The sequence below is a fragment of the Molothrus ater genome, chromosome 1, assembly GCF_012460135.2.
Source record: "Molothrus ater isolate BHLD 08-10-18 breed brown headed cowbird chromosome 1, BPBGC_Mater_1.1, whole genome shotgun sequence".
Taxonomy (NCBI): Eukaryota; Metazoa; Chordata; class Aves; order Passeriformes; family Icteridae; genus Molothrus; species Molothrus ater.
In genome coordinates this window covers 32,385,931-32,410,838 of record NC_050478.2, presented here as the reverse complement: position 1 = coordinate 32,410,838, position 24,908 = coordinate 32,385,931, and the positions used below count along the sequence as shown (strand labels likewise).

Sequence of the window (24,908 nt, the reverse complement as noted above, 5' to 3'; positions counted from 1 at the left end):
ACTTCAATATTCCTCAAAAGTTCCTCGCCCACATGTTGGTACGCCTCTGTGGATGGTTACTGTGCTGATCCACTTCAGGTTTTTTATCTTCTTCTGAATTCTTTTATCTGTGGATGCAGTAAAGATTGAGGGATATGTATGTTTGTATTTTTAGCACAGTCAGATACTAAAAAAGTATACTTTCCTGCTAAACTTACCTTTAAATGATATCTATGTTTTCTGGGATTTAGAATGGGATGGGAGGACACAACAGTTGAGTGCTCTATGTGTATGTGTATAAATTGTCCATACTATAAGAGAAAGTTACTAATGCCTAACTGAAGGAAGAAAATGAGTACACTAAACGAGGTATGTGCTTCATTGTTATGCTGAAGTCTTGCTCTTTGGAACATGTTTGTTTTGGTTTCAATTGGTTTTCTCCCTTATAACACTGAAGTTCAAACACTTAAAATGGTGACTGTCTGGTTTCTGTTAAATAGAAGCTGTTTTGGGTGGACTGCTCTCTCCATTCCAGAGCTGTGCAGGGTAGTTTGTATCTCTGCAGTGATGAGATGAAAAATAATGTTTATTGGCCCCAAATTGTCATTGCAACAAAGGTATTCTAGATTTTGGCATGGCTTTTTTTTTTAACCTCACTGATTTTTCAGGCTTTTTTTGCATTAATTAAAAGCTTAAGAATAGGAGATTCCTCAGTTTTAATCTGCCATGACAATTCACAGTAAGGTGTTACTGTGTTTAGGGGTTTGATTGGAGAAACGGAGAGAAATGAGCCAAGTGAAAAAACTTAAAATGAAGGACAAGAAATGGAAAGAAAAAAGTGAAAATGTTTATGAGAACTAGTGCAAACCAACATGTTCTTTAAAATTCCATTAATCATGATAACTCAGTCAAATGCTATGAAATACTGGCGTGGCTAATGGTGATAGAGTGCTGACAGTGTAACATTGCAAGGGCTGAATGCAGAACAGTGTCTTGTGACCATGTATCCTTTTGCTAGTGCAGCCTTCCTAGTGCCTTTTCTCTTACAGTAACTTGAGATTAATCTAACTGCTCACAGTCTTAAATTATGAAAGAAATTAAATTTTTGATTATTTTTCTTGACTGATCCTAATGGTAATAGTAATGAAATAATCTGTTGATACTTGGTAGTGGCTTTAATCATGATTATGAACATTTTTCTTCTGTTGAATTTTATGCAGTAACCTGAGATATTCAATATTAAGAGATACAGTATTTGGTGTGAGGTAACTCGTATTTCTCAATCAGATTTTACATTTCACGTGGGTGTACAATACCCAAAATGCAGCAGTGGGTGGATGGGCCCAAACACCTGCAGAAGTGTATTGCATGTGCCCTGTTGTGTGTCTGACATTTGGGGATGTGGTTTGTGGGTGGTAACCGCCGCATGGTTGCTCTGGCTGCTTTCCAAGAATTACAGGATTTGGCAAGAGGTAGAGAAATAGGGAACTGTTTCCTCTTTCATTAAAAGTTTTACAAAAGCATGCATATGTCAAGCACAGGCCAGATTCTGTGACGTGTCCATGCTGAAAGTTTGTCTTAAAAATAGTTTTGTTTCAGATTTTTTTGCAACTTGGAATTCCTGGATAAATATTGCTTATGAAATTTTTACTTTAAGTACATTGGATAGGAAATTTTTGGTAATTCACTGCTTCTGAAGTCTATTTCAGGAAAGTGATTAGCATAGAAATCTTGGGTTTTCAGATTGAGGGGGGAAAAAGTCATTTATAGTACCTTCAAGTCAGGTTAAAGAGAATGCCAGTATGTAGTATAATGTTTTTTGTTTATGTGTCCAGACTTTCATTCCAGATAGTGTTCTTACTGTAATTAAAAAGGTGAGTGAAACTTCTCCTTAAATAAATATTTATATTCTTCCCTGGTGGAAAAAAAAAAAACAAAAAAAAACCCAACAAGTATTAATCATTAAATCTTGGTAATTAATTTTAAGGTAGCAAAAAAAAAATTGGAGGTATTTTTCTTCAAGTTTGAAAATGAAGAAATCTTTGGTATGGATGTTGTGAAGTTACTTTGCAGTTTTTGTCATTTTCACAAAATTTGGATGTGTTTGTAAGAGCAGATTATTGGTTTGGGAAGTTTTACATTAAAGAGATTCCTGTGAAGAATCTTAATTCCCTTAAGAAAGGTCAGAAATATGCTTGTTTCAGCAAGACTGGGGGTTTTTTGGTGGTGCTAGGGAGAAGAGGGCAGGTCTATGGAATGAGGTGCAAGAACTCTCATGTTGGTCAAGGCTGGGGACTTTAATTAGGTGTTATTAATTTCAAGTGTTCTAATCTGATTTTTTCCTTTCTGTTTTTCTCCCAGTAGAACTTGAGAAAATTTTCTACTGTCACATGGGAGACACTTAGAAAAGAGCAAATATGGGTTTTCCTGCTTGACTGTATTGATCTCTGTCACTGAATCACTGCCTTCTGCAGCCAGGTGCAGATTATTTTCTGTGATGGGATTTGTGATGGAGTCCTGTGAACTCTTAGTGTTGGAATAAAGCCAGTGAGCATAGTTTACTGAAAAATGGGCTCTGGCTACCACAGCTGAGCTCAAAGCTACAGTGTAGATGTGTGAAATACAATCATTGATGCCTTCCTGAGTTTGGTGGAGATTGTACTGACTTTGAGGTATCGTGTTGATCATAGCCTGGAGATAGGGACTGTTTGGCTTTTTACTTTGTGCCTTTTAAGTGGAGGGATGTGGAGCGTGCTTGTGGTTGCCTCAGAGTCAGGGAAATGCCTTCTGTCACTGGAGCCTGTTGTACCTGGTGACAAGCAATTGTGCAAGAGACAGAGAGGGAGTCTTGTGAGTTTGGTGGTTTTCTTGATCTTGGTGCATGGACTGTGGACATCCTGCTTAGGAAGGTAGAAAAGGATGGTCAGTTTAGTGTCATCACTAAAGGGAAAAAAAACATCTGGCTTTCAGTATAATTTTATTCTTAATAATTTAATCTACAAAGGAATTTGTGTGCTCCATAAACTTTTCAAGGCCTGGCCACTTTTGAGGCAAAATTAAGGTGATCGGGAATTTGTAATAGGTTTTTAATTTTGCTACAAATTCCTGGTGTAGACACAACTGGTACAAAGTAACTGTGATGTATCTCATAGATATAAAACAGGCTATGTGGTTTTTTGTTTTCCTTGAGTGAATTCACCAGCAAAGCACCCATTGGCTGAACTATAACATTTAAACACATAAATTTCAGTGCAGACTGAATCAATGTTCAGAATTTTGTCACAACAGGCCCATTTTGGTGAAGTATAAAAGTTGTCTTTTGCTACTTTGTACGGCTGTCTTCCAAAATGGCTGTAGGTGACAAAGAGCTGCTTAAGATTTCATCTTCTTGCATTGTGTAGTAAATTAAACACACATCTAACATAATGGTTTTTATCAGGAGAATTGCTAAATCAAACTGTATATACTCTGGATGCTTTTGGAAATATTTTCTTACAGTCTTGGAATTTAAGCTATGATGGTACTGATGATATGTGGAAATTAAAGCTTATTACATCTGTTTTCACCACAGGAGGAGAGACCACATCCTGTTAAATGTCATATGATTTATTTATTTTTTACAAATAATGACTTAATTGCAATTTCTAAATACTTTTCCATGATGGTGTGTGATGCAATAGCCATTTCTTGGTTAAGCTTGTGGGTTACATACATTGTTTCTTGGTCATGGTTATGTTAATTCAGGATTAGAGGATGGGTTAGATGGAGGGAATGTTTATCTGCTGTGTGAAAAAGCATATGGCAGGGCAAATCAAATCTCACTTTGTTTTGATTCAGATGGTGAACGTTTGTTTGGTTTTTTAAACATTTTCTCAGGAATTATTTTCTCAGGAAAGGCAATCTTAGATTCTGGTCACTGAATAGAATTCCAGATTGCAAAATTTTTGTAGAGTTTTTTCTGCTGACTGCCAAAATCAGTCTTGAAAATACAGGAGGGTTTGGTTTAATCTGATTAATTACAGAAATTGGTTGATTTTGCTAGTAATTAATGGAGGTAGTACTTCAAGGTTGAACCCTACAGAGGTTGCATTTTTTGAGAGTAAGGGAGTAGGTGGGTTTTGTTTTACCCTTATCAAGAAGAGGAAAGAAATTCATTGAGAGAGATCAGAAATTGTTATCTAATCATTTGACTTGAAAAGCAAGGGCTTAGTCACAAGGTTTCTAGTTATATATATATATATGTATGTGGCGGGGTTTTTTTTGCTAATACCTTGACCATGAGGACTTTGATGTATACTAGTGCATACTTACCTTTCCATCATTTTATCTTTGAAATTGAAATTGGAAAATATTATTAGTTACAAATAACAATGGCAGCCATAGGGGGAAGTTTGCCATCAAGCTAAGCCAACCTATTGACTTATTACTGCTGAAAAGTGCTGCTGCTGCCATGCTTTACTGATGGCATAACTCTTCCATCTCTTGTAGCTTCAGCTTGGTTTAGCTAATCTCACCATCAGCTCTTGGTAAAATCTGTGGAGGCACTAGAGATGCATGCAGTCTCATTCAAGTAGTTGTTCTCTCTGCCAAAGTTTAGTGTTTACACCAATACCAGGTAGGGAATGGTACTGCAGCCTGGGAAGCTGGTCAGGCTGAAATGTTTTCCTCTTTTTTTTTTTTTTTCCTTAGAAGTTTCTCACACAGTAAAGTATGGTTAAAAAATTTAAAAATGGTACTTCAGAGACTATCCCTTACCCCCACCCCTCCAGTTTTCTATTACAGATGACTTTAATTTTAGGTTGCATTCTGTCTTTTTGGTTTTTTGGAAGTTGTTTTGGTTTTTTTCTCTCTTGTCCAGCATTTTGGTGTTATGGCAGCTCCTCTTAGGGGTATTTTGTTTCTCATCTTAAACAGTGTTTCTGAATACTGTGGGCTTTTCTTGCATACTGTATAATGTATGCATGCTTTTCAACATAGCTTTACTTTCTTCCTTCTTTGGGAATTTAAAATCAGGATGAAGGGAGCTGGTCATCTGTGAAGCATTCCAGAATCTCAGTGTGAGGTTAACGACTAAGGATGAATGGAAATGTGCAGAAAGGCTAGCTGGGATGTGCAGGGCGAGGCTGGTCCTGTACAGCAGCAGCCAAAATGCTGCTTTGGTGGGTAATTTCCTATTTTTCTAGGTCACTATTAGCAGGTCTTTTTTAATTTGGGTTGTGTTAGTGGGAGGTTTTTTTGTTGTTTTGGTTTTTTTTTGCGTTTTCTTTGCTCAGTGAGTTGGCTGTCAGTTAGGATGAGTTCTCTTCAATAGAAGTGTTGAGGCATTGTTGCTGAGTGTAGTTAGGATTGCTCACTTTTTACTATTGTTCTAGGTTTTTTATGTGTTTGTACTGGTCTGCCAACTAAAATAAATGCTTTTGTGTGTTTTACTGATATAAAATAGTTTCTACACAGCAAACTGGAAAAAGAGTAAGTTGGTTCATTTGAGGGGCCCTATAACATGCTCAGCAGTGTTTAGGTCTTCTCTGATTTCATCTCAATTCCCTACTGGAAATATTTGTGTGTCAGAAGCACCAGTGAGTGTTGGTTTCAGCAGGTGGTGCTGATCCTGGGAGCAGTCCCTGAAGTTGCCACTGTGACAGGAGATTGATGGCCAGCAAGGCAGCTGCTGCACTGAAGGACCCTGAGAGCTGTGGAGGAGCCACAGATGAAATAATGGCAGCTCAGTGACACCATCAGGGATAACACTGCTCCAGGAAGGACTTGAAGTTGACCTCCTCACCCAACAAGTGGTAATCTTTGCTCATCTTCTGCACCCTAAAACGTGGCAGCATTTACATATTTACTGGAATTGCAGACAGCCTGCGGTAGCCATCAGCTGCAGGGTGGGGGTTGAAGTGTGGGTGCTTGTCTGTCAGTTGCAAGGGGTTTCAGCACTCCAATTCTTACACGAGTTTTGGTGTTTCAGGAGATCAGTGTGAGTTTGTTTAGATACATAGTAACTAATGGTGGTCTCAGGAAGCCACTCTCTCCTGGGAGAAGTGAAACCAGGAGATGGTTTCCTTTTTTTTCCCCCCCCCTCTGTTCTCACATGTTAGGTACGGTGTGGGATCCACTTTGGGTCTTTTAGCTATTATTGACATAGTAAAGACAAATGGTCACTAAAAGAAAATTCCTGTGAATATAAACAGTGAAAAGGCCAAGCCAGGCTTTCCTATGTTTCCTGAGCATGTGCCAGGACAGTTAAAGTAGGATCTTACATGTTGTTAGAAAACCCATTCACCACAGACATCTTTCAAGATCTCCTTGAGATCTCCTCATTCCTTTTCCAGATATTGCTCAACTTGAGATGACAGTTTTACCATATTGGGCAAAGCAGTGGTTTGTTTTGTTTTGAGCATCTGAGATGTGAGCAGTGGGTGGACTGGTCACTGTTTTGGCATCCCCAGTGGTGGAATGCATATGTGGACAATCAGATCACTCAGAGGAAGAGGAGAGTTTGCTGACATCCTTATCCACATTCCAAGGCATGCCTTTCATCTGTGCATCTTCACCACTGTGCCAGAAGGAAAAGTGAGGGTAATTAATAATCTACCATTTGTAGGGACAAAGCTTGAGGGACTTCTGCTACCTGCATCCCCTGTGTGGTCTGTGAATTCCTCTGAGTTTGGGTATATGAGGTGCCTGCACAGCTACAGTGCTGCAGATGATGCAGCCAAGGAAAGTTTCAGTGGTTTGATACTCAGGCTTGAGTCCTGTTCTGTTTTGGTTTTTTATTTTTTTTCACACCAGAATATGCATTCATGGTATGTGGCTTGTCCATACTAGTGAAATATAAATTATAAAAGACAAATGCATGTTGCTGCATTGCTCAGCAGCAATATGTTGATTTATGTTGCTTAAGGAAATAACCTAAATTTCTTTTTTTTACTTCTTGCAGTAGGGGCTAGAAATGTTTAACCAAACTTGGAAAATTCCCCTGGATGACAGCAATAAAACTAATCATAGGGTAGTATTCATGTCAAAGTGGTTAATGTGGTTGTCTCACCACTTTATTTATTTAAAAGAGACTATTTGACTTGTAAGAAGATCTTACAAACAATTTTATTGGGTGTTCCTTATTAAATATAAGGCGCTTTTCCATTTGTTTCTCAGGAGCATTGATGATTTATCTTGTTCATTCTTAAGTACCCTTTTCAGTGCATCTGGTTCCTTCATATCCCATTTTAAGAATTATATGGTAATCAAGTTGTCTATGTGTGTACATATGTGCTATGTAGAGAACTGGCCTAATCGTACAGGGAAGTTCTTGAAAGTGGTTATTCTGATAATTGCAGGTATTAAAAGCTGGATATATTAGAGTGCTTTAGTCTTATTTAAAGTTCACAGGGGTTATACAAGCTTTTTTTAAAAATCGGCTTTTATTTGTCTTAAGATAAAAAAGTCATAAATACCATCTCTCGAATGTATAAAAACATAAGTTATACAAAAATGTTTCTGGGTTCTGAAAATATTTTTTCGAATACATATTAAATAAGTCTATATCTGAATAGTACCATTAGAAAGGAAATAAAATACAAAATTTGTTTAAATTATTTCTAAATATTGAAAATATAAATAAGAAATATTAAAAACTAATAAATATTTTAAATACAATAAATAAGTTCCTAAAAGGAAATGGGAATGTATATAGATGCCAACCATTGTTACTATTTCTAGTTCTTAAAACAGAACAACACTGTTATCTGCCACCTGACAGATTTGTAACCAAAGGATTGTGCCTGAACTAAAACATTCAAGCACTGAAACTCCTGGTGTTTTTCAAATAGCGCACAGCCCTCACTGTCTTCTCCATAAATGAAGTAAAGTCTCGGAGGATGAGATGGATGGTGATTTTCTCTGTCCAAGCCGTAGTGGACTTCAGCTTTGTGTGGAGGGATTCCTGGGTAGCTGCATCTGGGATTATCACTTCTTCAGGATTGATCACCTGTGAGAAAGAAAATATTGGGGGGCCTTGGTTAAAGCACTGTCACTGAGCCTGTCGGAGAGCATCCGTTTGTATTTTCCCAGCCTGCTGCACTTTCCATTTTTCTGTACTGCAGACAACAGCCCTCCCTAGGACTGTGCTTTCCTCCAGCCCTGTTTCTGTGCAGAGGTGTGAGGAATGCTGGTGCCTGCTATGACTGCTGCGTAGGAATCTGGGCTGTAGTGTTATGGTTTGAATGCCTCTGTCATTGTGGTCTGACAGGCTCTGAGCAGGTCAATACACCCCTCCTGCTCTCTGGCAGTCACGTGGCTGGTTAGGTAGGGAGATGCTGATCATGGTTTGTTCTAACCTGTACTGCTCCATCCTGAGTCATAAGTTAATCGGCTGACATTGGAGTACTCTCACATTTTGTAACAGATTAACAAGTTTCCAAAGATGTCAAACTTGTTTAGCTGCTTAATTCTTACTTTCCAGGCATTTAGTCACATGTGAGACTAAGTGCCACCAACTTTCACTGATATGTGAGAGCATAACTACAAGATGAGTAAAAGTTATTTATCTAATGAGTTATTTATCTAATGCTGACTCACAGCACTGTGCACCCAGTACCTAAAGGCCTTTGAAGAACTTGTCCCAAGAAGTGGGACTTCTGAAAACAGGAGTTACATACCCGAATCATGGAGCTTTTTTAGGTGGAGTCCAAAGTTCTAGCAAGTATCTGCTTAATCCTGTGTTTAGGATCACTCCTACCCTTTAACAAGTGGCAAAAAGATGCAAACCTCCTTCTGGAACATCTTTTTTGTGAAATATAAGACAGAAATATTCTTCCCATCCAGACTACTTGAGAGTGTGTTCTGATCACACCCACTTTTCCTGGTATGCCCAGCTCTTTGTTGTGCTCTGTTAAAGTTTGGATATCCAGACAGGTATCATGCTGGTGGATCTGTTTAACCACAAGTGATGGATAATGGCTTTGCTGTCTTTCCCTTAAATAGCAGATTTGTCTCTCACAAAGAAAAATTTCCAACCTGAAGTTCATGACCTTTTCTCAAAAACTCCACAGTTTCTACAAGTGCAGGTTTTGCTTTTTGGTCACTGTGTTTAATTCTGCCTGTTTTGATTACCTTGGTCAAAAAAAAAAAAATCCAAAGCCCTAAACCCAACAAACCTAGTGTCTCTCAGTTATGAAACAAACTTTCTGCAAATACTTTCATGTATCAAGCTGGAAGCCAGTAATCAGTTGCTGTCTTATGACAGGACTATTATTCTCAGCTAGCACAGTGTGAAAAAAAGCACCTCAGCTTCCTTTCACATAAAGAATGATGGGCATAAGTAAATATGTTAGGAAAGGTATGGCAAACACACAATGCACAATAGGCTTTTCACATGCTGAAAATTGCCTGGAAGGAAATAATGCCCCAAGACTTCTGCAGTCCTTACTTGGGTGATTTTTAATCAGGCAAATGCTTTCACCAAAGACAAAAGGAAGTGTTCATATTAAGGATTATTAAAATGAGCAAGAACTACATGAATGAAGTAAATTTTTGAAGTGTGATCTTTCAAAGCTCTCCAAAACATGAAAAATGTCTGTCAGAAGTTAATGGCATTTTAGTTTACCAAATCAAGAGAGAAATTGGTATTTTTGTGAAAGAAGATCTTTTGCAAGTAAAATATGTGTTTTTCAGTAGGGAGCTATCTGATATACTGGCAGCAATATCTCAATATACCATACAGCTTGGCTTAGAAGTTTGGTTTGGAGAGTTTTAAAGATAAATAATATTGTAAAAATACACTTGGCTTTTTCTTTTCTTTCTTTTTTTTTTTTTAATGTGGGCTTTAAAAAAAAGTTGCTGACTTCTACTTCTCAGTGGGTTCCAACATTAGTACAAGCTGAATTGCAGTTCTGCAATTATAAACAAGCTCTCTGAGAAATCTTTCCATCAGCCAGTTTAGTATATTTGTTCTTAAAACAATGATGCATTTGGTGGTTTGGAATTACAATAGAAAGTAGGAAGAAGAGTTGTTTCTTTAAGAAAAGAAAGCAAAACTTTGTAAAATCTCGAAGTCATAAAGGTAAGATCTGACCATAAGGAACTGTCACCTGTTTTTTCAAGGAACTGAAACATAGCATCCTCTATTTCACATAGCATCTTCTATTTCTGACTTCACATCAGTATTAAGCCACAAAAATCATCAGAAGGAATTTAAAACCAACTCACCATCTGTTTTATGATATGTGCCAGGCGCTCTGTATTATAGGATAGCGATTTAACATTTTGGTTTTCACTTATAAAAGTTTCTTGTATGTATTTGAGGTATGTCTGAAATGTATAAAGCCCGCTGGAGATTTTTCTCAAGCATTTATCCTGAAATGAGAGAAAGGTAAGAAAGTCATTTAGAGTTCAAAGTGCCTTGATCTCAATGTGTGTGCAGGTTAGCAGATGATGCTTCTATAGTGTGGAGGTCTGGCCAACGCCAGCTAGAGCCGGCACAAATCTTTAGTCAACTTCCACAGTTCTTTTGAGCAGGTAAAACCTGCCCCAGGTATACAGGATTAGATGGGAAAGGAGAGCTGTTCCTTGCCTCATTAAAGCCGGCGAGCAGACACCCATCTTTCTCTGTCACCTTGGGGAGGTTGAGGTTGTTCTGGAGGAGCATTTCCACGCTGTTCTGGCAGACGGTAAACTTCTCGCACATCTGGGGAGAGACACGGAGAGGTTTGGTCGCACCTTGTCAGGAGGCGGCCGGGCCAGCCGTGTGAGCGAGCGAGCGAGCGAGCGTGTGCTTGCCCGCGGTGCGGCCGTACCCACCTCGTTCTGCAGCTGTGTCGCCCGGTCGTGCAGCAGCCGCGCCAGGTTCAGGCTGTTGGGCAGCACCGCCCGCCGATCCGCCGCCTCCTCCAGCTCGGCCTCCCCCGAAGAGTCCGCGCTGGGCAGCGGGGCGGCGGCGGCCCGCGGCACCAGCAGCAGCAGCAGCAGCAGCAGCGGCGGCGGCAGCAGCGCGGCGCGGAGGGCGGGCGGCCGGCGGCGGCCGGCGCGGACACGGTCGCAGCCACAGTCCCGGGGAAACTTCATGGTACGGCTTCTTCTCGGCTCCGGCCCTGGCCCCTCGTCGTTGGCGAGGCTGGCGGGTTGAATGAGCTCCGGGCATCTCTGAATGTGTATTTATTGAGGGGGCTTCGAGATTATTCATGGCCGGGGAAAATCCGACAATGAAGCACAGATCAGGAGGGGTGTGTACTCTCCGTAGCGGTTTGACAGGGCTCGTCGAGAGCTCTGATTGTGAAACGGGCCGGGGGGGCGGCCGAAAGCGGCGGTGCGAACATGAAGTAATCGTAACTCCTTGAGGCCCGGGCTGCTCCCCGCATCCACCGCCGGCTCACCTGCCCCGCGGGGACCCGGCCGCGGCTGGAGCCCCCCGGTTCCGCTTTCCTCGGAGCCTGCCAGCTCCAGCCGTACAAAACCTCCTGGAAATTATACATGCATACCTGCCTATATACACACATACTATATAGATGCGATACACTTCCGTATGTTTTAATATTTTAACGTGGTTTAATGGTTTATGGATTTCGTATGATGTATATTTATCTCTGTATTTTAGCTATTTTTATTAATTGTATATGTGAAAATAAACCTGTTAAGGTGCTGGGTAGTACAAGTCGCAAGTTGCATCTGAGTGAACTACATGTGGGTGGGATTAGATACATCAAATACTTTAAGTGGACCAAAGCCAGCTCCTACGGGGGGGTGGCTGCAGGAAATGCCACGAAGTTCCTTGTTATCTGCTGCCTTATCTCTTTCTGCCTACCTGGTAGCTGTTGCAGGAATTTTAACCTTTCAGGGGGACTCTTCACCCAGGGACCCAGGGCAAGTTGGGATCAATCTTGCAGAATGCAGGCTGAGTCAAACTGTTTAAGGCATGCTGACATTGAACTTGTGGAATGTCTTGAACTGATTTTGGCCAAATTCCCTTTTTTTTTTTTTTTTTTTTTTTCTTTCTTTAGTATGAAGTTGGTTATGTTTTCTCACTTAAGAAAAATCAGAGGCTGCATTGGGAACTCCTAACAGGAGAGTACAGAGTTGGGAGAATAGAACATGGGGCATAAGAGAGGTGTTAGAGACAATGCAGAAACTGAAAAATACCCCAGATATTTCATTTTCTAAGCACAGCCTGAAAAGAGAGCCTCAGGAAAGAAGCAAGATGCTACTGGCTTTTATTTAATGTCTCTTTCTGTCAGTAGCAGAAAAGCAGCCGTGGTAAGTTTGCCCAGTGGAGAGATATTAGAGCTGGAACACAAGTATGAGAGAGCAGTTTTCAACAGCAGCAATCCATCTCTGCCCAGGTCCCCAAGTGCAGCAGGGGGGATATTGCCAGACCAGTATTTGCTGTAATGTCAGGTCTGTGGCATTAGGCATAGAAGAAAGCATGTCACTAGCAGTATGTTTGACTATTATCAATGAAAAGATCCAACTGAAATGTGCTAAAGGATTAAAACAGCCAGGCCAGATGAGCTCAAAGCCTGGTATTTGCTTTTGCACAACCATCAGAGGCAGGCAGATACATCAGGGAGGGAACTCCTGCCTACCTCTTTTTCCACTTGCAGTAGCACATGGATGTACGTCTCAGGGATTTCCTTCCGCTGCCAGACGACTCATAGGCTGTTCCCTGCAGACAGTCAGACTTTTCCTTTACCTAACCTAAGTGAGAGTACTATTCTTAAAATGAGGAAAACTTGGTAGACAGCTGTGTTTCCTTAATATCTTTTCAGCAAGCATTCTGTAATTTAGTCTTCTCTGTAGCTCTGTAATTCTTAATTTTGTAAACTTATTTTATGCATACCTCATTGTATTGTGAAAGTCTCTATTCCTTAGAAATTTTCAGAGAACATTTTTGTGCTGATCACTGTTATACAGTCTTGCTGATGTATGTAGTTGCATCTGCAGAGTGAAATAAAAGCAAGTTTCAATTGTTCCTCATCTAAAAGTCTCTAAGCCTTCAGTTACTGTTTTCTCATTTTGGAGTTTTGTTTACTTTTTTATATGAATGTCCATGTGACTTTTCAGAAGTACAAAGTATACTTACATGCTCCAGTGAAAGGTGCTCATTAATGGCTTCGGAACTCCATTTGATAATCTAGGACAAAGCATAGCATTCAAAGGAAGAAGGAACTAGAATTTATACAATAGCATTAGAATACTTTTATTGCTTTGGACAGTTTCTTATGGAAAATCACTTATTTAATTGGTACTGTACATAGAAGAAATACTTTTGCACTGATCTATCTGTAATAATGGTTAAATTTTGGGAAGTGATTAAAGGAGATCTGCACTGTATTATTAATTACTTGGCACTGTACTGCACTGAATTACACTGATTCATCAGTAGTCACGTTGTTCAAAATTTAATAAGCCCTGAACAAACAGCACATGCTCATGAGTTACCTACAGATCAGGAGATCCCGGTACTTAAAATGTAGGAGTATTATAACTGAGACACTGAGGCATAGTTTCTAGATGCCGAGGAATTTCTTTCCTGCATAGCATCTTTGTAATACTGTAGATTACTGTTCTTGCATCCTTTTATTTCTATTGCACTATATTTCACTGTACAAATTTTTTCTTTTCATTTATACTGTCAACCAGATGGCTGCATCCTGGTATGTAAAAACTTCCTAAGGTGGGATTTCAGAAATTCTCAGTGTTTACCCAACTTTTTCTTCTGTCTGACAAATGAACACTACTACTGCACATTTCTGTAGGAGCGGAGAGACCATTTCTGAATGTTGTAAAAAATCTCTCCAACTGTCGCACATGAAAATTGTTCCAGGTTCCAGTCAAGTTATAGTCAATCCAGGATCATCCCATGTGTGTTTTCTAGGATCAATGTGCAACTCACTGACCTATTCTGGAAAAGGTTCTTTTTCTTCTAGAATTGATCTGCCTGGGAGAAAGCCTGTGCCACTTTTGCTCTTGATAACCTGGGAGATTTGCAGAAAGGAGCCTGTTTTCAGGAGAGGTGGATGACACCAACATGGAAATGCTATTACCACTGAAGAATTCAACGAACTGCCAGAGCTGTCATGATCAAAGCTTGTCTTCCCTCTTGTCAGCCATCAGGCACATATCTACAAGGAGCCCTACCATGTGCAGGAGCAAAACCCAGTGCCATTGGCAGCAGCAGGAGACCTTGCTTGCTGAGTGTTGTGAGTCAAACATAAATGGCATTCCTACATGGAAAAATAAGATCTTTCAATGAAGTAGAATTATTAGGGTGCAGTAAGTTCCACTCCAATCTGTGTGTTTGGTTTGACTGTCTTTTTCTTTCTAATAATCTCCACTATTTTACAGTAGTAAGAAAACCAGTAATGTTTATTTGGGGATTATGACTTAAAATAGTACTGTTAGTAGTAAGAGAAGAAATACAACTGAAAATGTGGTGTTCTTCTATAGAAGTGTTAGACTGTGCGTGGAAGAAAATGCCGATTGTCAGAACTGTGATCATGACAATCACTAAGCAAATAACTTCCAAATATTTTTAATGAGGAAGAAAGCTGATGTCTGATTCCCCTGACATATTTTTGCTTGAATTCCTCAAAGCTTGTTAACAAGAGAACTCGATTCTTACAGATCTTGTAAAGAGTGTCAGAGTTCTTTGTAATGTCAAACCAAGCTGCCCTGTGCTGTATTTGAAGTGAACAGGTTGAACAGGTCAGTAATACCCTGTGTTCATATTTCTCATAAGCAAACATTACTTTGACAAGCTGCATGTCACCAAAGAGCGCTGGTGCACTTGACTAATGGCTGTTGGCTTTTGTGGCTTGGCAAGTTCTTTCCTCCTCTGTTGTTTTTTTTGCCAAGTAACTTCAAAGTTTTTTGGGGATTTTTTGGTGAAAAGCTTTGTGGATTCCTCGTTTTTCTTTCCTAAAGGAAGACTTGCATCATTCTTAAAAAAGGCTAAGATGTGTGGTAAGACTTGAATTTCTTTTCTTGAGTGCATCATATGCAAATACCATGAATTTCCTTGCCTTAAGCCAGATTGGAGGTTTAGAGGAAAAATTTTTACTTACCTTTTAATTATGTCCTGGTTTTCAGCTTTATCTGCTTAATTTCAAGAAGATAAATAATGCTATGGTCGTCTCTAGCCAACTTCCAGCAGACAACAACTTCCAGCCATGCAGTCCTAGGTGAAAGAGGTCCTAGATATAATGGTTCTTGGGGAATATCTGAATGCTGCAAGACATATCTAATGGTACATGTCCTTCAAGTCAAAATGATTGCAGGGATTTTAATGCTGGAATGGGAATGTTGTGGCGCCTGACAGTGAAACTCGATTTTCACTAGGAGCACTTTGCTTCTGTGACTGTGCTGTTAAATGGCATCAGGAAGCAATTTGATAAACTTTTGTCATGGAAGGAAGGCAGCTGTTGCTTTCTCTCTTTCATAGCACAATGTGCCTGGTGGGATGGATGGTGCCCCTTGAGACACCAGAGCAGAGAGCTGGTCAAGTTAGAAATACTAATGGCCTTGGGTCTTTCACAAGCAGCATGTTGCCATCTGGCTTGTTTTGTGAGCATCACCCGCGAGGACAACACACTGTTTTGACAGGGATCCCATTTTGTCGGCACTGTGTATTGTAGGGTTGTACTTCTGAAAGAAATCTCTGTTTTTAAAAATTAATTGACTGTAAGTTCCACTCATCTTTCGGGACTTCTCAGTTCCCATTGAGCTTGCTTTCTAAGCATGAAAGATGAAAATTCAAGGAAGTTATATGATGAAGAAGAGTGAGGTATTTCAGTTACCAGAGAAGATGACAGAGCTGAAAAGAGAACACTGAGGAGCCTGAGTGTATGGGAGGTACTGAATGGTGTAAGTATTTATCTTTATTGTTTACCATTTTTAACATGGTACATTAGATGTAGATTGTGTTTTACAAAGCATTCAAAATTGGGGTTTTCCCTCCAAGGAACTTGCTCAATGCCAAGGGAAACTCAAGGGTGTCAATGTTTATAGTCCCACTCATGAATGCATACCAACTCTAGCTCACCTCAGTAAAGAGGATCTATTTCACTCTTAAATAAAAGCTCATGCATTGTTCCATGAGACATCTGTAAATCTAACTGTGTTTACCCTTGTCCATGCCCAATGATTTTGTGCCCATAATCTCATTATCAGATTGTTGTCTCACTTGGTGTGACATTTAGACGTGCATTCTCTGCATTCTCATTCTGCCTTTCCTGGTGATTGCATTTGTGACTTTGTAGATTACCTACACATAAGCCAAGTCACTTAATGAAAATTTTATGGTTTTTCCTGGAAAGCAGTGGTTTCTCTCTGTAGTGAGAGCAAAAACTGGACAGTATCAGTGGTAAAAGTATTGTAACTCCATTGTCAGAATGAGATGCAAGGCTTCAGTACATTCCTTTGGGAGATAACTTTTCAATAGCACTTTATGTGTTGGAAGTTTCTCTTAGCAGATGGATTACTGGAGAACTAAAATGCAGAGTGCACCTTCAATTCGTGTTGTGTGCTTTCATAAAGTTTTTCTAGCTCAAGGATCCTGTAGTGACACTGTGAAGCTGCTGTGGAGTTTGCCACTTTGGTCATACCATTTTGTTGAGAAAACTGAATATCCCTACTCAGAAAGTGGTGCCTTGCACATTGGGGTACTTGAGTCTTTCTTCCTTTCTGGGTGAGTTCTAGCAAATTTCTTAATTTTTCTAAACTGAATTTGTGAAAGGGAACCTACTTACCATAGCAGGAGCCTTTTCTAATTGCATGCTAGCACACTATAAGAGGGTTAATAGATTGTGCTGAATCTGTAATAGTCACTCTTCCCACACTGCTGTTCCTGAAGCAAAAGTGTCCTGGGGGCCAGGTTAGCTGTAAAGACTTTTGTCCCATCACCGGAGCATCTGAGTGGTCTAGGTCCAACTAATTTTTTCCTTCAGATGGCCAGTTAAATAGTCTGGTTCCTTTTTGTTTAGATTACTCAACCAGGATGTGGGAGATGTTGAATCATATCCCTTCCTTATTTAAATGGATTATGAGCCCAGTTTTACTCCTTTACAGGAAAGTCTCCCAACTCCCAAGAAGAATATTGGCCAAGATGTTTTTCTATTGCTCCTCTTAAAGTGAACCTTTTTTTTTTTTTGTCTCAGAAAGAGAAGATCAGGAGCCTGTGTTCCACCTTAGTGGATTCCAAGGGAAGTTTGCTCAAATATGTAGGACAAAAAATTCAGACCTTGGGCAGAAATAGAAAGTGATTTCCAGGGACACTCTGACCCCAGAGCTGTTGAGTAAGCCTGGGCAGAAGTGAAAGCCTCACTTCCTCCATGGGCTGCTTTTTGGAAGGAAGAGCTGGTTCCTGTGGTGAAATTGAGGAGGATTGGGTGGCAGGTCCTCCCAGGACTCCCAGGTCCTGGCTACCTGGGAGTCACACCTGCTTCCTGAGAGGAAAAAGCTCTTCTTGGAGTTTCTTTTGTACTGGTGCAAGAGCTTCTCAAGAGCAACACACCAACTCCTACATACCCCTTCCTTGACAGGGGCTCTGTATGTGCCTGGCAGGGGAACATCACAGCTCTGCCTGCTCTCTTGGGTCAGGTGCTCCTCACTGTGAAGTCCCCTGGTATCGCCCGTTGAAAATGCAGAGTGTATTCAGTTTCCCCTGCTGATGTTAAAATTACATGTAAGTCCAGAAGTTAAAAATAAAAACCAGAAGCAGTCAAGCTGAACTGCTCTGATAGGAAACCATCCCCTTCTCCCCAGCCCTTCCCTACAGCTGATGCTACACCCAGCCCTTCTCTACAGCTGCAGCTACATGTGACAATGGCAGTTTTGCTGTGGAGAGGGAACTTGGTAAAAATCTCCCTTTATACTTTAGCTCAGCATCATCAACCATCACTCCCTGCTGCTCTTACTTAGATTTTCTTTGTTACTCACAAATCCTCAAATATTGAAATTTCTATGGTGTACTTTTTTCTCATACTCCTTGTCTGGACTTGTCAGTATGTTGAAAGTGCCTAGACTTTCAAAAGATGCTGATGGGAAGGGGTATTGTCTGTCATTGAGGTGTATTGTCTTTATTCCCTACAAATACAGGAACAATTGGCAAACATGAACAGAGAGCAAAGGCCTTGGTCAGAATTACAGACATTTTTAAGGAAGGGTAAATTAAACTTTTGTGTTTCATTTCACACTATTTTCATTATCTGTTTGCAATACTCTATGCATTTTTTCTTGTGGGAAGTTGCGTACTTTATACATTTTGCAAAATAACTACTTTCTAAAAATGTGATTTCTAAAATGTGATGTTCTACTATTTTTTTAAGTCATATAGAAGAAGACTCCATGGAGACTCCTGTGCAGTTACCAACTTCACATTAAATCTCCCATTTAGCCTGGGCAGCACACAACTATGAAATTAAATTAAATCTGCTGCTTTCTGCATAACATTTAGCATGTTATAAGCTAATATAGAATCATAGAATCATACATTAGTGTGCTGCCTCCGGGCTTATTTATTATTCGAATTTAGTTTAACACTCTTTCAATGAGCCCTGCTAACTACTGGGAAGTGGGCACATGCTATCAAATGGGTACACATGAGGGGAGGATGCTACCAAAAAGGAGTATTGCTGCCAGTCTGTAGTCTGACTTCTGCCACGAGTCACCTTTTCTCACCACTTCCTATGCGTGTCAGCACTGGTGTTTGAGCCATTATGTCAGACCGGGAGGGAGGAGGATCTAGCTGGAAAATAAGACACCAAAGGAATTTTATTAGTTTTCATTAGGTTTCAGTCTGTGATCTGAGTGACTCTGCCTGTCTGCCTGAACACTTGTGTCAGTATGATGGAGCAAGCTGCAACGCCTGACTCCTGGGAGAGTATCAACAACAAATTAATTAAAATCACTGTGTTCTTTTGTTGAGCATGAAAAATGTAATGCCTCATCTCAACATAAATGTCACCTCTCATACCTCCAAAGCAGTGCACACTCAGTGCAACTGATTAAAAAAGGAGAAAGTTTTAAGACATTGATGTGAGCATCAGTTTTTATTAACAAACAAAGCTAGTAGCTAAAGTCAATTTAAATTCATGAGGACTTTTGTCTCCTCACCTGCTTTCAACTCCAGACAATACTTAGGACAAATTGTTATTATTATTATTATTATTATTATTATTATTAATCCCTGACTGGTCTTTTTGGTCAGCTCTACGCTTTTGTCCATGGAAAGCTATTGCACATGTTTTAAACTGTTATAACAACATTGATTTTGATAGAACTTCAATTGCCTGATGAAAGAGCAAAGACAGTCATGCAGCCACATGACCAGTGTCAGTGCATGCTTTGCCATCTGAATGGGTAAGTCCACAGCTGTTAACTTTTGCTGCTAAGCAATGTGATGGGGTTGCAAGACCCTTCAGACAGCAAATTTCAAGAGCTGATAACCCCTGGAAACACAGCTTTTGAAAGGAGCATTGATGTGTGGACATATGGTTTAACCAGAGCTCTCCATGCTCTTGGGTCTACAGAGAACATCTGCAGAATAAAAAGCATGCAAACAGTCAGGAAAACAAAGCTGACTTTCCTGGCTTATGATGAAGATGAAAAAAATGGCTGGAAGGCTCCTTTAGCATTTCTAGAATTACATTACTTTTTGTTCCACATTTTGTATCTTCCCTATTGTGTCCCTATTGAGAAATGTTTTGTAAATAATTTCAGGGAGTTGGTCACAGGGGTAATGAAAATATCTGCTTCTCAGAAGAGTAAGATCAGTGTCATGGAGAGGAAAAATTGTTTTAAAACTTTCTCAAAGACGATGTAAAATTACTGTAAGAGGGTGAACTCAATGGCAACATTTCTATTGAATTCATTATGAAACTGGCACTCTCTTTTATGTAAAAGGAAAGACAAAGTGGGAAATGGCTCCTACCTTCCCTCCTAAAATCTGTACAATTTGTTCACTCTCTTCTGAGCCTGAGCTCCTTCCCAGCAAGCTTTGAGGAAACTCTTCTAAAAGCACCACCATCAAAACCAAGGCTAGCATAGTAAGAAATGTACTAATTTTTTTGAGGTACCACAAGGAGGAAAATAAGTCAGATGATATCAGAAAAGGAGGAATTACTAGTTTCAAATATTAGATGACATCTGTTTGAAATCCCTTGCTTGCCATTGACGCAGGACACTTCTTTGCCAGGTGACAAAGTCACTCTGCTGTTCTACCACTTGTCCCTTCAAGTTGGTCCCTTAAGCACTAGTAATCTTGGTGTAGCCTGGAGTAACTCTTCTTAGAGTGTGAAGATTAAATGTTTCAAAATACAGTATGGGATCATGACATATCATAATTCCAAAATGAAGTCACAGGTTTTCTGTAGTAACAAGCTTTATTTTGAAATAGATTTTCTGTGGCCACTTGCCAGAAGTGATACTTATCGTTAAAGATTTTGAAATAGATTACTTTTTTTTTAAAGTTGAAAAAAAGGTTGTAACACTTCTAAGTTGTTCAGTTAAGGCCTTTCCCTGAATAGCTCCCCCTGACATCTGTAGGAATCTGTAATCCCACAGTCCTTTGATACTTCTGAAGTTTGCTCTTAGTTCCCTACTGGTGTGTACATTTTTTGTATCCTCGACCCCCTTCCCTGCACCTAGGTTAAGCTTTGCCCAGTGTGTTTTCCCCAAAATCTCCGTTTGCCTAGGATGTTCCTTTTTGTGGTATTGCATGTGATAGACTTCCTTTCAGTCTTAAAACAGCATCACACTACAAAGTATAGACAATTTTAGGCTTTGACCTGGACTGAAAAAGCCATGGAATATAATTTCCTCAGATAGTCTCAGACAAAATTTATTTTCCTGATAAAACACCAGTGAAGTCCTTTGGAGCAGCTCGTGCACATATTTAGTTTACATTCTGCTCTTTCCTATTGTATTTTTCACTTTTGCTTCTTGCTTCAGCATTTGCAGTCTGTCATTCTCACCAAGAGTTTATCCTGAAGAACAAGGTCACATGAAAGCGAAGGCTACTCTGCAGTCTTGCAAAGGAAATATCAGAAAGAGTTTTCATCGCCTTCGTCTTTTTCCCTTTAGTAATCTGGAATATTTCTAGTAAATCATGAGTTATTTACATGAAACAGAAAATATTTCTTTTTATCTGTGGATGACCTAAAAAATCAGGAGTGGCTCCTGGCATGTCCAAATTGTGGGAAAGCTGTGATAGCTGTTCAGATTTTTTATCTTGACCACAAAGTGAATTAGGAATGAGCATCCTGAATGGGGTTTTTTGGTGCTAAAATGGGGCATATTTAATGAGGTGGCTATTTACAAATTGAATGGATATTCGGTGAGGTGTAAGTGATCACTACAGGGGACCACTGGCTCATGATGTCCCTTGCTCTGGAACTCAGTGATGATGTTACACCTCAAACACAAATGTCCGTGGAAGGGACTGCCGGCACTGCCACAGGGCCTGGTTGGCACCAAGTGCTGCCACAAAGAAGATGATTCAGAAACCACAGGAACAGACTTTCTGAACCACAGCTCCTGACGTCTGCAATGTCGTCCTCAGTGACAGAGCTGTCCTCTTCCTGATGTAAAAAAGGAACATGATTTCTTCAGCTATGTCCGATACCCCCTCTGTGGACAGCGTTGTGCTGCACTGTGGTATAGTGGGATGTACTGTATGTCAGCTATAATGAGTAACAGAGGTGTTTCCTCCTCTGGGAGGGGAGAGCATTCCCACTCCTTGGCTTCCAGCTTCCTTCACAGTGAAGCTGCTGAAAACTCCACGTGGTGTTTTACAGACTCAAACTGAGAGGAAGAGACTCCTCTCCCTGCTGTGGGATCGAGAGCACAGCGATCACACTCCTCTCTGCATGGGGAAGCTCTGGCAGAGGCATGGGGTATCCAAGGTGAGTTTTAGTGTTGGCTCTGAAGGGACCAGAGCAGGCCACAGGCACCTCACATGGCCTGGAATTGTTCCTGACTGCTGAAGTGTCCCTGTTTGCAGATCAGTTTCCCCAGCTCCTTTCACAGGGTAGTCCTAGGTGTGGAGGAAGAACCGCAAAAATGTGCTTAGGCCATGTCTCTGAGCCAGCCTAAAGAGGTGCTTAGGCCATGTCTCTGAGCCAGCCTAAAGAGGTGCTTAGGCCATGTCTCTGAGCTAGCCTAAAGAGGTGCTTAGGCCATGTCTCTGAGCTAGCCTAAAGAGGTGCTTAGGCCATGTCTCTGAGCCAGCCTAAAGAGGTGCTTAGGCCATGTCTCTGAGCTAGCCTAAAGAGGTGCTTAGGCCATGTCTCTGAGCTAGCCTAAAGAGGTGCTTAGGCCATGTCTCTGAGCCAGCCTGAAGAGGTGTTTAGGCCCACGTCTCTGAGCCAGCCTAAAGAGGTGTTCAGGCCCATGTCTCTGAGTCAGCCTGTGCGCTGGTGGCTCTGGGGTCGCACAGTAGTGGGACAGGTGAGGATGGCTACTGGGCCTTTGTCCTCCAGCAAAGCTTTTTTAAGGAATGCTGTTTGGAGCCTTTAACTTCAGGACACAAAGAGCTGGCGGATCTAATTGCCTTCCTTGCCAGTTTTGTGCAACATGGCAGGAATACGTTAAGTGTTTCCTGAAAACAAATGAAAACTTCAGAAGACTAAGCAATAGAGCACCAGGAGAAAAAAACCATGCAATATTCTGGCACATAACAACATGTTTAGGCATAGCATAAATGATGTAATTCATTCCCATTACAAAGAACCATTTACATATGAATGGTTTGTGTCATTTCTCTGCTGATGGAAGACTTTCCAGTCTTTTGCATTTTGTTTATTACTGTTAGTTGACAGTACCTATAGATTTAATTTTTGATAATTCATGTGATATAGATACAGTTTTTTTCCTAAACAACTAGTGGTACCCACAAAATTTAGCTTTTCAACTAAGTGTTGTTACCATTGAGCTGCAACAGAAGTTGAGGTTATTGTTGTTGGCAGTTATTTCTCGTGTGATGTTTTAGGCATTTTTTAATAAAGGTTTTGTAAAGGACTAAACAGATGAAAGAGTTGGGTCTGGTTTAAATTACTAGGATGAAATTTCAGAATTAGGGTGCTTGTAGTATGTTTTGAGCAGAGGATCAGGGATTTCATTCACAACTCTATTTGAACTTACTAAGTGAAACTTTAAATGTAGAATATCACATTATATCTTGTTTAAAAATCTATTTCTACATGGAGATTCTTTAAATATTACAGGATAGAGTTTTGCCACTTCAAGAAGTGCTCAATAAAACTGAAGAGATTCTAACAAAATGCATATTGTTGACATTCTACATATTGCAAAACTGTTTTAGTTACGGGTATTGTAAAAGCAGTGCTGGTAATTATATTGCTGGGAATTGTGATTGAAAAGGATAATACAACAGGGATAATCATGTCTCAGCAAAGAAAGGGATTAGAAGGAAATTGAAATATCTCCTACTGGTGCTTAACTCCTCATTCATGATTTTGCCTCTTCCCATCATTATTTTTCCAGCTAGTAATTCAAAATGAAACTGCAGAGCTATCGCAACATTTTGGATCTCCATAACCTAACAGATAAGCTCTAACCATAGAAATATAGTTGAAGAAATTCCTGCCTTCACAGCTATGAACATAGTGCCAGCTATTGCACAATTTGTGTCTTGTAGCATGCTTTTGGATTAATCATAAGTAAATTTGGATCTCAATCGTTTCATTATCAGTTGCAGCCAGCACAGCTTCACGAGAGGAAAGTCCTTCTTATCAAACCCAATTCCCTTTATGACAAGGTAACCCACCTGGTTGATCACAGGGAGCCAGTTGATGTAATCCTTTTGGAATTCAGTAAATCTTTCCATACTGTTTCTCACAGAATCCTTCTGGACAGAATGTCCAGCACACAGCTGGGTAAATACGTCATGCGATGGGTGAGCAACCGGCTCATGGGTCGGGCGCAAAGGGTTGTTTGTAGGGAATGGGGTGACATGAGACTGGGGACCTGTCACTAGTGGGGTTCCACTGGGCCCCCATCCTCAGCCCTGTGCTCTTCAACATCTTCATTCATGACCTGGATGTAGGACTGCAAGTTCACAGCTGATAACAAAACTGGGAGGAGCTTCAAAGGCAGGGAGGCCCTGCAGAGAGACCTCAACAAATGAGCGGCCTGGGCAATCACCAACCACATGAAGTGCAACAAGGAAAGTGCTGGATTCTGCACCTGGGATGGGGCAGACCTGGATGTGAGTACAGTCTGGGGAATGAGAAGCTGGAGAGCAGTGTCATGGAAAGGGACCAGGGGGTCCTGGTTGATGGCAAGTTAAACATGACTCAGCTGTGCCTTGGCAGCCAGGAGGGCCAACCCTGTCCTGGGATGCATGAGGCACAGAATCCCCAGCTGGACAAGGGAGGGGATTGTCCCACTCTGCTCTGAGCTGGGGCAGCCTCACCTCATGTGCTGGGGGCAGTTTTGGGTGCCACAATGTAAGAAAGATATTGAACTGTTAGAGAGGCAAAAGAGGGCAACAAAGATGGTGAAGGGCCTTGAGGGGAAGCTGTATGAGGGGCAGCTGAGGACACTTGGCTGATCAGAGAAGAGGAGACTGAGGGGAGACCTCACTGCAGTTACAACTTCCTTGTGAGGGGAGAAGGGGGCAGATGCTGATCTCTTCTCTGTGGTGACCAGAAACAAGGAATGGCCTGAAGCTGACTCAGGGGAGGTTTAGGAGGAATATTAGGAAAATGTTCTTCACCCTGAGGGTGTTTGGCCACTGGAATCAGCTCCTCAGGGAAGGGTTCACAGCACAAACCTGACAGAGTTGAAGAAGCTTTTGAACAATACTCATGGGCACATGGTGTGATTCTTGAGGATGGTACTGTGCAGGACCAGAATTTGAACTCAGTGAGCCCTGTGGGTCCCTTCCAAATCAGCTGATTCTGTGATTATCTTTCTGG

At 40.7% G+C, this 24,908-nt stretch overlaps 1 protein-coding gene across 1 annotated transcript; it reads right to left on the bottom strand.

Annotated features, from left to right (window-relative positions):
- Positions 1-7,774: 7,774 nt before the first annotated feature.
- Positions 7,775-11,040, bottom strand: IL6 (interleukin 6). The gene is made up of 4 exons (XM_054514176.1): positions 10,777-11,040; positions 10,550-10,663; positions 10,186-10,332; positions 7,775-7,966 (listed from the first exon to the last, which is right to left on the bottom strand). Exons 1-4 carry the CDS (start codon positions 11,038-11,040, stop codon positions 7,775-7,777), a joined length of 717 nt encoding a protein of 238 aa, XP_054370151.1.
- Between the last annotated feature and the right edge of the window lie 13,868 nt (positions 11,041-24,908).